Source organism: Passer domesticus, chromosome 1 (genome assembly GCF_036417665.1).
Source record: "Passer domesticus isolate bPasDom1 chromosome 1, bPasDom1.hap1, whole genome shotgun sequence".
In the NCBI taxonomy this organism is placed as follows: domain Eukaryota; kingdom Metazoa; phylum Chordata; class Aves; order Passeriformes; family Passeridae; genus Passer; species Passer domesticus.
The window spans coordinates 91,958,872-91,976,186 of NC_087474.1; the positions used below are offsets into that span (position 1 = coordinate 91,958,872).

General features: G+C 38.0%; 1 protein-coding gene across 23 annotated transcripts in view; it reads left to right on the forward strand.

The window, feature by feature from the left end:
- The window catches only part of IKZF1 (IKAROS family zinc finger 1), a 107,427-nt gene extending 90,373 nt beyond the window's left edge, over positions 1 to 17,054 (forward strand). For 17 of the 23 annotated variants that reach the window (XM_064429287.1, XM_064429397.1, XM_064429342.1 and 14 more), the window contains 4 exons: positions 1,680 to 1,847; positions 3,742 to 3,867; positions 8,264 to 8,398; positions 12,574 to 17,054. In XM_064429287.1, coding sequence (XP_064285357.1) covers positions 1,680 to 1,847; positions 3,742 to 3,867; positions 8,264 to 8,398; positions 12,574 to 13,277 — 1,133 coding nt within the window. In that variant the 3' untranslated portion in view covers positions 13,278 to 17,054. The remainder of the gene's footprint in view (positions 1 to 1,679; positions 1,848 to 3,741; positions 3,868 to 8,263; positions 8,399 to 12,573) is intronic. The other 6 variants (XM_064429405.1, XM_064429288.1, XM_064429367.1 and 3 more) reach the window with 2 other exon arrangements.
- The last annotated feature ends 261 nt before the right edge of the window (positions 17,055 to 17,315 follow it).

Sequence of the window (17,315 nt, forward strand, 5' to 3'; positions counted from 1 at the left end):
GGCTTATGCTGGCATTTTTGCATGTCACCCCAGCTGAATCAGATGCAGGTATAGTTTAGCTGAACAGAGCTACTTGACAGACAAAGAAAGTGAGCTCATTTGGCTTTACAGGCACTATGCTGCAGCACTTGAAAGTGACCAATGAAAGTGTCTTGCCATAGAGGGGATTCATTTGGTGTTTGCTGAATGCTAAAGCTGCCAGCCCTGATGGCAGAGATTTCATGGTTTTGGGCTGGGACAGTGCCACTGTCTAATTGATCTTCAGCTGTTCTGGTGCATTACCCAGAAGTCAAAAATGATTATGCTGCGCATATATGGACATAAAAGGTCATCCTAGGCATCCAAAATTATATATGATGTTTAAGTGAGAGAGAAGGAAGAAATTGTTTTTGTTTTTCTTTCTTTTAGTATGTTAACTTCAGCACTGAAATATTAAATACAATGTTATTGTTGCACAAAAAAATATAACTAAGAACAGGTCATCTTTGGGCTCTTTCTAATGCTGATGCACTATAATTACTACAACAGATTGAACTGATGCCTAAGAGAAACAAAAGTCAACAAATGTCTTTTAAAGGCTAGTTTGACTTAGTTGAGGACTATACAGAAACAGGCATACAGGAGGAGTTCTTGCTGATAGAATGCTCTTACGTATAATTTTTCTTTTGTAATCTGGTAAAACTGGAAATATTTTTTTCCAGTGATTTCAGGAAAGGCCTCCTCAATCTTAAATTTTAAAAAATACAAGAAAAAAAAATCAAAAAAATCCCAAACTAATTAAGTATGTTGATTTTAAGCAACACTAAAAAGCAACAGCAGCCATATTAATTTTTGCAAAGGCTTTGATTCACTTCCTTGATAACAGGCACCAGTTTAGACAAATCAAGGCTGCATCTCTTCAAGTTTTTCCATATCTGTCCTAAGTGTAAACTATCAGAGCCTGTTTGTGCAGCTCCTCTGTTCATACCTTACCTATAGAAGGGTTGGGACTTAGACATGGAAGTACAGAGCTTCCTTTGCACTGTCTTAACTTCTGTGATTTTACTCTCTAGCTTTCTCTCTTTTCTCTGTCTCTTTCCTGATTTGGCTGCTTAGGGACAGACAGGTAATGGAGAAGAAATTGAAAGGGAAAATACAGGGAAAATGTAAATGAAAAGAAGTTATTATAACTGTTATAATGAAGTGCCTTTCATTTAAATATAAGAATGTAACGCTGAAATGAACTTGTGATCCTGAAATGCATTTTTAATGAGTTTCCTTTTTATTTTGCTGCTTCAGTGGCATATTTTAAAGACCCTTTGAAAAAAGCCACATTAAAAACCCCACCAAATGCCACAACATGCAAAATTGGATATTGGTTTATTCCAAAACTGCTGATCAGGAAGAGTGGCTCTTCAACACAAAATGTTGCAGTCACTTTATTTAAATGAGTTTGAATTTGCATTGTGATGTGCCATTCTGATTTAGAAAAAAAAAATTAGATTTTCAGATCAAATTGACCCAGCCAGTGAAGCATTAAGAAACTGGCAGGTTTAGTCTGAAAGCCTCATGTTATATCAAACCTGCAGCCGGTGGAAGTCACAGAGCAGCAGTGAGAAAACAACTTTCTTCCTGAAATCTTTCTCTTGTTACCACATAAAATTTTTTTGTTCTCACATATTTCCTCCTTCTTCCCATAGGAGAACGCCCTTTCCAGTGCAATCAGTGTGGAGCCTCCTTTACCCAGAAGGGCAACCTCCTGCGCCACATAAAGCTGCACTCAGGTGAAAAGCCCTTCAAGTGTCACCTGTGTAACTACGCTTGCCGCCGCAGGGATGCCCTCACGGGACACCTGAGGACTCACTCTGGTAAGTGAAGGCTTGGGAATAACCAGGGCTGCTTATCACCATACCTGCTGAAGAGATGGGGGTGGCCACCAATCTCAAAAGCTCTTCTCACCCTGAGTAGCCCCATCTTGGGGTTAACCAAACTGTGAGCTGGCCACAGCGTGTTAGCAGCAAAGAAATGACTAAACACACCTCACACTCACGACCCTTCACCAGAAGAACTGGGTTTTTTCCCATACTTCTTGGCTGATTCAAAGTTTCTGTATTAGAGTTTCATCTTATGAGCCCCGTGTGAGTAATCCATTTCATGGAAGTATGAACTTGACTTAAGCTGATGAATGTTTTAGGGTTAGAGATAATATAAAGTTGAAACACAGTCTTGTATTCATCTTCAGCCTAAGGAGTGAATACTGCTAGTATTTAGCAGGAATTATTTGTTGCACGTTGCTAATGCAAGTACTTTGAAAGAGAGACTGGGGACAAGGCAGAGGGTGGGAGAAAGAAAGATAATCATCTTCCACAAAAGAGGACACTCATGGAGTTTTTCAGTGTCTGTCTCAACAGTAATATAGAGATATGAATAAATATTTTTGAATAGCTGCACTTTCCCATTACCATGAACCTCTCATTGTTTGACAGAAGCCACAGTCATATACCTTCTGTGAAGTAAAACAAATTTAGCACATTTAAAGTGCCTTTAAAAGCAGAGTGCCATCTCATCTAGTTCCCCAAGCTAAGCTGCAAATGCAAATTGCTATTTGGATGGGAGATCTCCAATACACATTGCTGGAATTGACACTGGTAACGTTACTTGTGAAAGTTGGTTTTGGGTTCTGGGTGGCAGAAAGGGAGCTTTCAAAGTGATATTTTTGTGCTACAAAAAAATTAGGTAAATTCTTCTCTAGCACAGGTATTGAGTAATAAGATCCTTAGATTTCCAAAATAATTTCTGTTTGTCCTGTTTTTTCCCCCCCTGATTAAGGAAGGTACATATTTTAAATAGTATTTTCCTCCCACTCCCTCATTCTTATTGATTTTCATGAATGCACAATTTGAAACATAGTTTTCATGTATGCATATATGTGAAATCTCACCTAGACACTCTTGGTAAACCCTGAAGATTCCGTAGTTAAATAGACAATGCCTAAATTATAGATAATGATTAGTTCCTACAACTGGCAAATTGGCACCAATACATTATAAAACAAGTTGGATGTCTGAATCTGATTTTCACCTAAGAATCTGTAAATAAAATTCAGAAATTAAACTGTGTAGCTATCTAAAATTGTGAAATCACGTATAAAGTGATAGTCTTATCATGTTAAGACAAAAAAATTCAAGTCCAGAAGTACACAGAAAAGTATTGTTGGTGAAAAATTCCTAGAACCAGCTAGATCCAGATTGGTGTAATACAGAAAATAAATTGTCATGCCATTTGTCTTGAATTTCCAGAAGCAGAAAACATGCAAAATCTAAAATTGTCTTAAAAGAGTTGAGCTGGTTCTGTTGACACCAGAACTGACCTCGAGCCAAGCAAGTCCCTACCTACACCACCAGTTCATCCACTGGCAGTCTCTGTGTGACTGGACACTATAGAGACTGCTCCCAGATCTTTGAAGGTGTCTCACTTCCTAATCTGTGTAGATGCTGTTTTTAAAGATTTAATATCACAGTCTTTATCTGACCTGAATCATCTAAAATCAGTTTGCAGCACCCATAGAATTGGCCTGTTAATGTAAAGATATACAAACAGTTTTCCATTCATTTTTCACTTAGATTTTTAAATTGACAAAAACTTCCTTCACCACAGCATGGCTTTATTTTTGGGGTGGGCTTTTTATCTCTTGTCCTTACCATTGTTAATATGCTGTTGAATGCCTCATCTGAATCTCATAATGAATTGTGTTTTCTCCAGTTGGCAAACCCCATAAGTGTGGATACTGTGGTCGCAGTTACAAGCAGCGCAGCTCTTTGGAAGAACATAAAGAACGCTGCCATAACTACCTTCAAACCATGAATCTCTCAAGCAGCATCTATCCAGGTAATAAAAGTGTCTATTTGGTGAATACTGCTATCCTGTCATAAATGCAGAGAAAGGAGTGCAAAAGAATTAGTAGTACCATTTGTGGCAACTTTTGCTTTGGACAGTCACACACATCCCCCACATGGATGATACTGTGTCTGGATTTATTCTTTATTTGATAAATATTTTTATCTGTTTTTTCACTTTTTTTAGCTCCAATAAAATTCCAAAGTACAATTCATACATGTAGCAAAACACTTGCAAGTCCTGGAAAACATCAGTTTGTCATGCCAAGACAATACGGCTACATCACCTCACTGCCTTCTCTTGGAGGCCTATGTTGCAATACACTTATGGATGTATTTTTAATAAAGACTTGATTCCAGTGTTCTAGTTGGTGCTACAGAGTTTTCTGCACTCCACATCTCCTCCCCTTCCCAGGCACGGCTTAAAGGGCTTACTTGACCACTGGGAGCAACTCATCTAACAAGGATGAGATATCTGGCTTTGATCTCACTCTGCCAAGCAAGAGGAGATAAAGCCAGAGATATTTAATTTAGGAAGTTTGACTTGAGACAGTCCAGAATGGCTAATAATTTGTTGACAACCTTCTTCCCAAGCTTGCCTTTGAAAGAAAACTGGAGGGAGGTAAGGACCTGTGTTGAGACTAGGGTAATGATGAAGGCAAAGTCCATTTCTTGGAGAATATCAAAAAACTATACCCAGAAAGAGAGCAAGCAGATATTGGGGCTTGGATTATATTTTTTAACAAAAATACAGAAGATCTGTAAGGTACTGATCACAGTAATTAGCCATACAAAGTCCTCTTGCATGTACAGTTTTAGATGGAGAAGATCCAGCTTCTATGGTGGAGTTTAAACCCAGCCAGTAAGTTCCAGTTCTGCACACCTTTTTAATCCTGTCAGTATATGTTATTTAGTTTGTCAAATGACAAAAAATGGAATGTTCTGTCTGCCCTTTTTGCAATGATGCTTCATTTAATATTTTTTATCTGTACAGAACCTGAATATGTTTTTACATGCTATCAAATAATGTAAAGTATATGCACATAATGATAGCAGTAAATACAGCTGAGATGCTTCTGCAGGCAGCATGTTAGAGCAGTGCCCCTTCTAATTTTATTGAGGGGCTGCAGAATATATGAATAGAAAACCTCAATGGAATAATACGCAGTGAGAAGAAATACTTATTTCTCAAAGAGATGACAGGATTCAGAAGCAAATATTCTGGTTTGGGATTTCAGTCTTCAGTGTCTAGCATATGGATTTAAGTGTCTGCACACTGCATTTGAAAATCTGTGTGAATGAGTAGCTGAACTATTATGAAAGTCTTAGTAAGATGAAAGTGATGTCAGGAATCATAAACTTTAATAACAAATAAAACATTTTTAGAGACTGATGCTTGTTGATATCAAATCCTGAAAGGAGAGTTTGCACTAGCTTACAACTAAATATCTAATAACTCTGTGGGATGAAAACTTAAGGAATTAATTAATGTTTTGGAAGAATCACTTCTTCTTGTATATACATTTTATATATATATATATAATATATATATACATCTTCTTGTATTCTTCTATATTCCATATTTGACATTATAGGACTGCTTTTGCAAATTAGAAAAAAATTAAATTAACTAAAAGGTTTAAACCTCATATTCAGCCAAAGACTCCACCCTTAAAGAAATTTAGTCCTCAATTAAAAAATCAATTCTATATAGTTCTAAAAAAATGAAACTTTCCTGCATTTTCCTAATATTTTGCATAATGAAAATATAGAAAAAACAGTTGAGAATGAGTGGATGTCCTGTGACTTTTACTGTATTCTATGATATATCTGGAAAAGCAAGCAGCTATGATATCACTGTTCTTAAACTATGTCAAGGTGATGTGGATCTGTTAGGGCCATTATTCAGGCCCCCTATTTTCCCCCAGCCTTAAAAATAAATTCAAAAAATTGGAATAAAAATACCTGCTAGACCATCTGATTTGACATTCTGCCACAACAAGATTGCCTTTTACAGGATTTTTAAAATACTTTTGGCAGAATGCACAGGAAAAATATCAGTAGAAAGAACCTAAACTTGTAGAAGTTTTCCTTCAGCTTGGAAATTTAAAAAATGTAATTGAGAAAGAACTTAAATAAGGAAAAGATAGAGTAAAAGGGAGTAAGAAGTGGAACAAGAGATTGTACCTACATTTTTAACTTTTGTTTTCTCTCTTTAAGAGAAGGATATATAACACAAAATTGGAACCTGATTAATTTAATAGCAAAATTCTTGTTTTAGAGGACTATAATCTCACTGTCCACATGAAGTTCTTCTCTTAGAGATATTACTTGTAGTTTTGCATTTAAGTTGAGTGGAAGTGTGCTGAAGTCTTACCAGGCTTAAATAAAACAGTAGGAGAAGTAGTTTATGAAGTTTTTAAAGGGCCAATTACAGTTCTTCAGTCACTGGGAATTTTTGTTTGAAAAGATTAAATGATTTTTTTTCCACTTTACAGACACCAAATTATAGAGAAATAGTTATTCATTTGGTAGCAGATTTCAGAGAGTTTCAGTTGCAAGTGCTGGGGATTAGTACATGATTCAATTTGCCCTCTTTTTTAATAACAGTTTTAGAAGTTTGAAAGTTTGACTGTTAAATACATGACTCACCCTCTCTTGGACTGATTAGAAAAGAAATGTTATTATATCCTAAACAGATATTTCTTGATTATTTCAACTTTTAACTAAATATTCAGTCTTTCATGTCCCTGTTGAATGTATGCCTTAAAACATTCTCTGTACGACTCTTCCTGAGATGGTACCTGGAAGACTTGGTCAGCACAAAATGCTGCTGTGTGCTTGTTCAATGATGGCTATGTACCATAAACACCCTTTAGTTTTCTGCACCTTCATGACTAAATTCTTTTAATTTCCTGCACTGGTCACAATCTTAAGTGTCTTATGGGGCTGGAACAAAATTCAGTGAAACTCTGTGTAGCTGTTATTGGCACTGGCATTTTCATTGTCACTATCACTGTCACTGCAGTGTGCGCTGCTGCAGCAGGGACTCAAGAACCAGTTGTGTACTCCTCTATTTGGTTGCAGGGCACTGTTAAATAGGAAACTTCACCTGTTCCTCACAGTTATCCCTCCGAGCTGATTTCATATATTTCAGGAACAACAAAATTTTTACAATCATCTTTTATGGCTGTGGTATATTCTCAGAATAATACTGGATTGCTACGATGTGTTCTCAGCTATTGAGAAACACCCAGGTACCAGAGTAATGGGTCCTGTGAACCAGTAAATCCAGTGATAAAACAAATTCTCAGCAGGCACAGAAGAAAACATGTAGCAGAGTGGGGCACTTAATTGAAACAACTCAATGAATCAAAGTATAAAAATCATATTTTGCATCTTCCTTTAATAGCAACCCAAAAGTTCAGGAAAAATGTCCATATCTTAGTAGCAAATAAAAGTAAAATTAACCCCTTTTTCTCACTTGACAAACAAACCAAAAAGTCCCCAAATCCCACAAACAAAAAACCTACAGAAAAACAGTTGTGTTGTGATCTCAGTCCATTGACCTTCCTCTTAGATGCTGGAGGTCAGAAACACCTTTCCATACCTTTTTCACAATCATTGTTGTGACAGTGCATTTTCATACATCCCTTTTGTTTCTGCAGGAAAGTATTGAAGTAAAATATACTGAAAGTGAAATAGTCTCCTTTTCCTAGAGCCTCACAGTTAAGCTCCTAATTCTACAGAGTCTCATCAGCAGCAGGAGGTTGGGAAACAGGTTTGAATATTGGAAATCAGTGTTCCACTGAAGGTGTGATTTTATCAATTAAAATTGTTAAAGTCTGAAATAGCATCAAGAAAGTATTGAAATATTTTCTACAGGTAAAAGGGGCTTTAGATAAGGGTTGGTGTAGATTGCAAATACATCTTCTTGTACTGGAGTTGAGAAGTTTATCTATTTTCCTGCTGAGGAAACAATTATCATATGGGAGGTTTCTCTGGCAGAGGTGCAGAATAACATTGTGGGGGGTTTCAGTGGGAGAGTAGAAAGATGAACTGCTTTGTGTCCAAGATAAAGATAGGACCTCATTTATTCACAGAAATGCAGAGTGGCTGTAGAACAGAGGGTGGAGTGACTATGTGGCATAGAGGCAGAAACCTTGCAGTTGCTATCTCATTTTTGTGTCCTAAATGAGGAAAACATGAGCATGTACGTAGATCAATCAGCGTGAGGGAATTTGTTACCGAGAGTCAGAATGGTCCTGTGTCTCATAGGCTGAGCTCCTTCATCCAGCTAAAAGACATTGACTGACAAAAGATAACCTAAGACAACAGTTCCATTAAAATGGAACCTGCCTAACCCTTCTGATGTCATTTGATTTCAGTCATAAAAGACGAAAATAACCAGAGTGAAATGGCTGAAGACCTGTGCAAGATAGGGTCAGAAAGAGCCCTCGTGCTGGATAGACTAGCAAGTAACGTCGCCAAACGTAAGAGCTCTATGCCTCAGAAATTTGTTGGTAAGAGTTAAACGTTTGCTGTCTCCTAAAAATAAAATAAAGCAAATCCCCCTAAAAAATCATAGCATTTTTACTTTTGCTTTATAATTTTACTTGTTTTGCTAAATTAACAATATGTATCTATCTCTATAGAAGAAGATACAGAAATATGTTGGAGGAAAAAAATAACTAAACATCTCCAGCATAAATTTCTGCATGTTTAGTTTTTCACATTTGGAGATCAATTTTAAGCCTATTTCCTGCCTTTTTAAAAGTTTACGGACCAGATCATTACAAAATCTGAACAGGTTCTTGAAGTTGCCTTAAGAACCTGAAGATAGGAATAGAAGTTTCCTGTTGGGATAGCATTTGACCACACTTTCAGAGTTATTTTATTGAAATCTTGAATGACATTCAGATCTGGGCATATTGGTGTTTCTGAAAGCATTTGTGAATAGTTGAATGTAGACTGGGTAATATTCTTCACCCTTTGATAAACTCTGTTTATTTTTATAGCCCAAATTTATATGTCTGAAAACAGTACCTAAATGAAATGTAAATTTTGTGTACATTCTATGAAGGATGCAAAAACTTAATGCCCATTTGCAGATAGCAGTTCTTGTCTTAACAATGAAAAATTTGACATTAAGCCTAGAAAAATGAAGGCTACACATATTGTTCTGTTTAGTAGGCCTGTCCTATCTAGGGATTACAGCAGTTTTGTGAGATATGTTAAGGTTATTCTTCAATAAATTAAAGCTTGGGAGATCAGAGGACAGCATATACTCGTATCTGCTTAGGTTCTTTTTTAATTCTCTGTACATTTAAAAAAAATATTATTCTGTAGGAAACAAACAGATTAAAGTATCTGAAACAAAATGCACATTAAGAGGGTCTTCAGTCAAAAGTCAAGGAAAAAAAAAGACCAGTTTATGGGACAGAAAATGCAAACATACTTTCTTCAACAAGGACACGGGTGAAAGGAAAATTAGTATTTCCTAGACGAGGAAAGGGGAGTTTCAGCTATGTCAGAAGGTTTTAAATTAAATTCCAAGGCTTTTTTCAAGTCCAAATACAACAATTCTAGGAGGTAGTCAAGGATAATAAATGCTTATGCTTATAAAAGGGCAAAAATTTTAGATACCAAAAATATATCGACTATAATATATATGTAAGGCCAACCAGACTAGTTTAGGCACTCTAGTAACTGTTTGCATTAGGTATGATAATAATTCTATGAAAGCTCCAGGAACATTAAAAGTGCTTAAATGTAAAAGGTACTAGCAAATATATGTAATGTATCCTTGGATATGGTCTGGCTATTTCATGCTCTTTTTCTCTGTTCACCCTGAGAAAAAGTAAAGACAGCCAGTTTAACTATGAGTTTTAGGAGGGCAGAGTTTCCTGTCAGTTTTTCAGGGTGCAGTGTAGGAAGACAACCTACTGACAGCAGATATTTATGGAAATTTGCTAGGCTTCAAAAGGAAAGTTTGCTAGGCTTCAAAGTTTTCTAACCAGAAAATGCTCCCAAATCCTTGACTTTCCAATCCTCATCCATCTTGCTTCTACAATAGAAAAATTCCTGATTAACACAAGGTTGGGCTGACTGCTGGGGAGAATTTTTGGCTACTAAAACATGTTTATTGCTCTTGTAGATCATGTCCCAATACTTGTGCTGAATTCAGGGGAGAAGGTGAAAATAGCATCCTCACATATGGGAAGGAGTGTCTTCTGCTTCACTAGTTTTTCTCAAGACTAAATTAATTACCTTTCAAAAATTAGATTGTTCAACAAATCCAGCCAGTTACCTGTCAAATTCTCTCTGTATTCCAAACTGAAATAGTTTCCAAACCCTAAAGAACTGGGCCATCCAAACCAGAGAGTGAGAACTCCATTAAGAGTTGATATAAGGTTATAATGGTTAAAAGAACAGGCAGCCAAGAGAGGGATTAAAAAATACTAAGAGAAAAGGTGTTCGCATGCAGTGAGTGCATTTTTACTGTTAAAGTACCTGCTTCAGAATCCTGAGCAGTGCAAACCTTGAAGTGCATCAAGCCATTAGCAGTTTAATTTACTTATGCTCTAATAACCACAGAAATGAGCTATTATTTTTAATGAGTGCAAGTATCACTGCATTGCCTAGGTATAGAAATGGTGCCTGCCTACCCGAACTTTGTGTGTGTTTCAGACACTTTGCTTAGAAACAAATTTTTCTTACGAACACTTGATTCTCTCAGCACAACTACCAACTAGTTATGCTACATAAAGCAAATACTACCCAAGAAACAGATATTAAAATCTTGCTTTCTGGATGCCCAAAGTTTTGTTTATAATGAAGACCAGTCTCATTTTTCAATGCTGTGCAGTGCCCATGGAATATGAATGATTTTGGCTTAATTTTTTTCTCCTTGAATAAAGTGTATACATTCATGTTAGGAGACTTTTTCTGTACTTAATTTGAGAGCCTTTTACAATGCCTATTTTGAATCTTAGGCAACTCTGCCTGAAAAGTACAGCATTATAGAGGATAAATCTGGAATTAAAAGAAAAAATGCTGCCCAAATTGGCAGAATGATTGGGAAAGAAAATAAGAGGAACTGGAAGCTTGTGTAGCATAGCAGCTAAAAGGTGTCTGTACCCTACATCCCCTATAGGAACTTATGCAATGCTCAGGGTATTTCTTTTTCTGCTTGCAGAGCATGGAACTGGTAAGAAACCATATCTTGTGGGAAATGTAGCCCACAGGACTTCCTACACTTTAGCCCCCATCATTGCAAAAGTGTCATGCTAGAAGGTTTTTGGTCTCTTCACTGACTTTGAATGGTCAATCTGAGTAGAAACTGGGTGGAAAGTTGTTGATAAATTAATGTGCATATCTTCTGGTAAAATTTCCATGCTTCTGTTAGCATTTCTTTTGATAAATTAGGACTTTCCAAGACTTACCAGTAAATTTCATGTTGATCAGGAAATGGTGACAGCACTTTACAGAGATGTTTGTGGCTTTTAGTGTTTCCCAAGACCTGAAGAGCTAGAAAATCCATCCAGACTATCAACAATATATTATTGGTAGACCATAGGAGCTTGTGAAAACCTTTTACCTCTTTACATTTGCATGAATTTATTAAGGGCCTGGTAATAACTTTGAATGGTTTATGCTGTTAGAGAAGACTGTTCGAGTTCATAAAATCAGTATCTGTGCATTTAAACAGTTTTTTTCCACTCCTAACTTTTTCCTTCTGTGTTTTGCTATCTGTTCAGTAATTTGGGAGACATTGTAGTGAACCTCAACATTCAATACTGGGGTATCCAGCTAAATATACATTAGTGTAGTCTGATTTATATATATATATATATATATATATATATATATATATATATATATTTACCCCTCACTTCAGATATCCCATCAGAATCAAAGTTACCAGTAATAAGTAATCTTGCTGTAGATAGGGCTTTCTAACTTGTAAAAAAAATATGCTCCAACTACAAATGCACTTAAATTTTTTCCATGATTCTTGGTTTCTCCTGTATACAACAACTTTTTGACACAAAATATTTAGGTAGCTTCTGGTAATGTGTTTAACATTACTTATGGTAGGTGTGTGGGTATGGTGGCAATATGAAAAATAAAGTTTTTATTGATTTTTCTCCAGAATGGCATATGTATGATCACATTATGGATATGGGTTATTTCTAAGAAACTGAAGGTCTAAAACTAAACCATACAATTTCCATTCTAAGAATGTAATACTCTAAGTAAAAATATTGATAATGTGCTTCATGCTCTGAAGCATCAGGCCAAGCTTGCTGTGGCTGTGCAGGCACAGTGGCTTCAGCAGCCACAAAGGCAGTCAGTGCCTCTGCTCGCTGTAAGAGGCAGTGAGAAAGGAGGAAGACATGACAAAGCACTAGATCTGTAGCTCCCATGATAATGGTCTGTAGCTCTGTAAAATTATTTCCAGAATTTCTTTCATCCATTTGCTTTTCCAAAACCCTCAAATTATCTTGCATGCTGAAAAAGACCACCAACCCACCACTTTTCTGAGCAGCTGTATTACAGAATTGTGAACACCTTAGGTGGATTTCAGAGGTGGATTCAGTCAACTCTCCTCTTCCCTGTTTTATTAATCCATTATGTTCATTTCCTTGATCATGTAGAAATCAGCCCTCTAACTCCTCACTGTTTTCCACTGCAGGTGACAAATGCTTGCCTGATCTTCCATACGATGCCAGCATCAACTACGAGAAGGAGAACGAGCTCATGCAGACGCACGTGATCGACCAGGCCATCAACAACGCCATCAGCTACCTGGGGGCAGAGTCCCTGCGTCCCCTCGTCCAGACACCGCCGGGGGGCTCTGAGGGAGTGCCTGTCATCAGCCCTATGTATCAGCTCCACAAACCTCTCGGGGACAATCAGATTCGCTCCAACCTCCCTCAAGACAGCGCAGTGGAAAACTTGTTGCTGCTTTCCAAGGCCAAGTCTGTCTCCTCAGAACGAGATGTCTCTCCCAGCAACAGCTGCCAAGACTCAACAGATACAGAGAGCAATAATGAGGAGCGCAGTGGTTTGATCTACCTGACAAACCACATAGGTGCCCATGCAAGAAATGGCATCTCTATAAAAGAAGAAAACAGGCAATACGATGTCTTGAGAGCAGGTACTGACAATTCCCAGGATGCTTTCAAAGTGATCAGCAGCAACGGGGAGCAAGTAAGGGTTTACAAGTGTGAACACTGTCGAGTCCTTTTCTTGGATCATGTGATGTACACGATCCATATGGGCTGCCATGGATTCCGCGATCCTTTTGAGTGCAACATGTGTGGCTACCACAGCCAGGACAGGTACGAATTCTCTTCCCACATAACTCGAGGGGAGCACCGTTTCCACATGGGTTAAAACACTGGCACAGATCAAGCCTCAACAGCTGTGTTACTGGAGCTGCACGAGCCATGACAGCAACAAAGCAAAAGTCAGTTGGACAGTAAAAGTCACAAGAGACTCATAAGTTCAGCAATGTTCTCCCACAAGAACACGGATTTCATTTTGGTAGCATGCATTGCAACTCAGTTTTCTAAAATGAGTTTTTACTGAAAATATTTGATCACCAAAAACCTTTAGTAATGTAAGTAGGAGTTTTTGTAATGACATAGCTGAAAGCCCTTCCCTGAACTGATGCTTCTTGCAAGCCCCCCTTGCCAGAACTCTTAAGCATGCGCAGGGTGCTCCACATGGTGAGGACACAACAGGCAGCAGTGGCCAGGCTTTCTCTCTTGCACCCTGAGCACAGGGCTCTTCTACCTGATGTGTGTTTTTTTTTGATTTCCGGTATTATTTGACTATTTTGAGAAGATTGAACTCAACTAAAGATGAAGGGACCCATCTCAGATGATTTCATGGACAGCTGGGGTGGGATGGGACCCCCCACAGCCAGAAGGTTCTGAGCTGCTTTGGTGGTAAGAAGAACATTTCCACCTGCAAGGGTGCTACTGGTATTGACAGCGCAACATGCCTTGTTCGTGTCACTAGGCAGGCGGGTAGGAATGCAAAAGATAGAAGAAACACCCTTGTAATATACTCTGTGAAGTATGAATTGCATTTAATGTATAGAAAAAGGGTATTGTTGGCTCTTCTTTGAATAAATATTTTCTCTTCCTATCCAATAAACCCCAACTTTTTGTCAAGCAACCCCTCCTTACTCTGCATACAAAAATTACAATGTATTTAATGTTTCTTTCTCTTTAAAGTTTTAGTTATTTAGAAGAGTTGATGTACAGTTGAGAAAGTAGATAGGTATATGTGTGGGGAGTCTTCTTAACACATTTTTCATCTTTTTAAACTATCTGGAAAAATATCCAAATGTCCCTCTCTTAGATGTAAAAAAAGATCCCATTTTTCTGGCACAGAAGATGTCCTCTTGTAAATTTTGTGGCTCTACTCATAAGTGTTGCACTTGATTATTTTTAAAGCACTGAGATGAATTAAACCAGCCAGTCAAAATTTGCAGCCGTCTTCTTTTTTCCTGGCATTTGCCATTTAATGAGGGACTAAGGCCCACAAATGTGTGGTGACCCTTTACTTCCTATCCAACCAGTCATTTCACTAAGTGCTTTGAGTTACTTTTACTTCAGTGGAACTAATCTTAATATATAAAAATGTTGGTTTTGCAGAATGGAGACCAGAGGCTGCAGCATTTTGCAGAGTGCAGAAAAGTCCACCAAAATCTTTCTTTATGGTGGGTTCTGCTGCAGGTACTGAAGCTTCAGTTAGAATCAAAACTTCTATGACAAATAGATTTTAACTCCATACACATCTGATAAAAAAACCTCTTTTTTTTAAACCTTCTACTTAGCTTCCTCTTCCAATATTTTATTTATTTTCCTGAACACCCTCATGCTTTAAGACTGGGCAAAACCAGATGTTTTGCAGCTGCATAAAAATCTGTCACTGGCGCTGCAATATTTCCTGGGAACCATTCATAAAAATAATCCATCTTACTATCTTAATGTAGAAAATACTTCCACTCTTTCTAAGGAATGGGTATTTTACAGTAAACACAGTCAAATACCCAACAAGACCAGCAGTCTTTGAATACATTTACAGATTCTCCATTCACAAGTGCATGCAAGCATGCATATTTACTACAAAACAGATTCGATGGGACCATGAACGGCTTGTACCCGGGCCAATGTGGCCTGATACTACATTTGCAGCTATATTTGATAAACATTTCCTATATACGCATGCTATTACAGGCATGCCGAGTTCCTTCTTCTGCTTTCACTTTGGCAGGTGTAGGTCAGGAGCAACAACACTGAGGCTGAGGAAGGACACTGATGAAAAAATGAATCACAAATGTGTGCTTACACAACCTCCAGCTTTAGCTGCTCATGCCAGTTGTGAGGCCCTTGCTTCACTGGACACAGGGGCATGGCAGTGTCTTCACACTGAACATGCAGGAGAGCCTGACAATTTGGTGGCTTTGTCACCAGAGGTGAAAGCTGTGTAGGAATGCCCACAGATCGGTGCACACATCCACAGCAGGGAAAACACATTACTGGTACATGTTATCCCCACAAATGAGCAGTGTGAACTATGAAGGTGATCACCTCCATTCCCCACATTAGGACTCGGTTGCCTTTAGGGACTTTATTGATGCCCTCTGCTCCCACATTGTAGCTCAGCTTAGAGGTTATTGCTTGTTATCTTCCAGCCCAAGAGGCTGCACGAGGGGTGGGCACAAGGAATCCCTGACCACTTTCATGCCCCAGCCATGGTCTTGTCATCCATGCCTGCTACACATTCAGCTCCAGTTCACCTGGCAATAAGGTGTTAACAAATATTTTTCATAGGAATGATCTGAAGAGGACTTTCCAGGGGTTAACTTACATGGATGAATTTCCTTTAATTTTTACTTTCTTTAAGTACAGTTGGAACAGGTACATTTTTCATAGCTGTCAGGGTTACATTCAGCTGTTCTTAACCCTCTCCCATTTTGATTGATGCCAAATGAGAGGGGACAAAGTAATTTCTGAGCCCTGCTGCAATATCCTGTGTGAGACCAGACATTGCCTATACAGAAATGTTCTGCTTTTATTGCTCTTAGACCTCTTTCCTGTTCTTCTTAGGTTTAGGTCACTATATACCCCACGTCATAAGTTTTTCTATCCTTCATTTTAAGACTCCCCCAGCTATACAGGGCAGGGGGACAGCAGCTCACTCAGGTGGTTTTGTTTCTTTGCTTTTACCAAAAACCAACACAAATAAAGCCACGTGCACGAACCGTGTAAACAAGCACAGCTCCAGCAGAGTTCGAGTGTGCCTCAAACACAGCTTGGAGAGGTGATTTCTGATTCCTGGGTAGGTTTGCTACCTTCACCACATCTCTGTGCACACACGCACCTGTCCGAGTCCCTGTGTCTCTCCTCCTGTCCACGTGCACTGTGGCTTTGTGTGTCATTAATATTTTATATACATTTGTATGTGTATATATATCTAAAATGGTTGGTATGACATGATGATGCACTGTCACTCAGTGTGGGTTTGTTTCCTGGCTCTGGAGTTTTCTTATTTATATTATAACAAAATATGTTGATGTTGTATAATAAACAGTACAGTAGTATAAGTATATTAAGACACAGTGTATCAGGGCACAGTCTAAAGGCGGAGCAAATGGCATTCTCTGTTCACTAAAGGGCTTTTTTAGTTTTGCTTTTTTTCCAGTGTTTTTCTCTTTTGCACAAAATCATCTTCAATTTGTTTAGGAACAAGTAGTTCAGTGATTTTATTTATGAACATATGCAAGGATGGCATGAAAATAGGATGTTGTGTCTGTGTACGTTGAAACAAACTGTGCCCTCAGAAAAGTTTAGTGTAATCTTTTTTCTCTTTTTTTGCTATGGTGCAATACCCTGATATGGCTTAGTTGACCTTTAAAAGGAGTAAATATGTGAGTGGTTTTAAGTTTATATCTGTTTGAAAAAAGTAAAAAATAATTGCTTCCCATTCCTTCCCCAGGCACTGTCTTTTCTAATGGAAAAAGTTGTATTTACACTTTTTTTTTTCTTTTTGCTGTGGTTTTATATTGTAACTTCCTTTTCTTTGAGACTATTGTATTTAAAAAAAAAGCAATTTCATAAAAATTGGAAATATTATTAAATTATGTCTGCAAACTGAGATGTATCTTTTGAGACAAGAGAACAAGATAAAAACCCCAAGCCCCAGAATATTTTTGTCGCTCTCCTCATGGGTGAAGGAGGCATTGGGTGTTGTGTCTGTGGGTGTTGACTCTGTGGGAGGGGACACAAAGGAAGGTGAGGTGCAGTTAGACAGAGCCCCATGGGGAGTCCATCCATGCTGTCCCTGCACCATGGAGAGTCCCTCCCTGTTTTCCCTGAACCATGGAGAGTCCATTCTTGCTGGTCTCACAATCCCAGC